Source organism: Nestor notabilis, unplaced genomic scaffold (genome assembly GCF_000696875.1).
Source record: "Nestor notabilis isolate BGI_N333 unplaced genomic scaffold, ASM69687v1 scaffold21627, whole genome shotgun sequence".
In the NCBI taxonomy this organism is placed as follows: Eukaryota; Metazoa; Chordata; class Aves; order Psittaciformes; family Psittacidae; genus Nestor; species Nestor notabilis.
In genome coordinates this window covers 1160-1454 of record NW_009938114.1, presented here as the reverse complement: position 1 = coordinate 1454, position 295 = coordinate 1160, and the positions used below count along the sequence as shown (strand labels likewise).

General features: G+C 65.8%; 1 protein-coding gene across 1 annotated transcript in view; it reads right to left on the bottom strand.

Annotated features, from left to right (window-relative positions):
- Positions 1–107: 107 nt before the first annotated feature.
- Positions 108–295, bottom strand: part of LOC104409336 (protein ZNF783-like) — a gene marked incomplete at both ends in the record, with an annotated part of 780 nt that continues 592 nt past the window's right edge. The window contains one exon of the mRNA XM_010019173.1: positions 108–215. Coding sequence (XP_010017475.1) covers positions 108–215 — 108 coding nt within the window. The remainder of the gene's footprint in view (positions 216–295) is intronic.

The following is a 295-nucleotide window of genomic DNA, read 5'->3' as shown; positions in this document are numbered from 1 at the left end:
GGTGGCTGGGGAGGAGATGTGGGGTCACCACCAGGATGGGCAACCCCAGCACACCATGGTGACCAGAGCACCTGGGCCTGAGAGCAGAGGGTGCTGCACCTCAGTACCTGATGCAGGAGCCCTGTGCCGGCGCCGTGGCAGGGACAGGGATGCCGCACATGGCATCACCTCTCGCTCCATCTTGGTGATGATCTCCGGCTTGATGGTGAGCCAGCCTGTGCCGACAGAGAGAGCACCCCACTCCTGCAGTGCTCCCGGCTCCCCCCCGCTCCGTTTCCCCCCCCCCACCTCTATG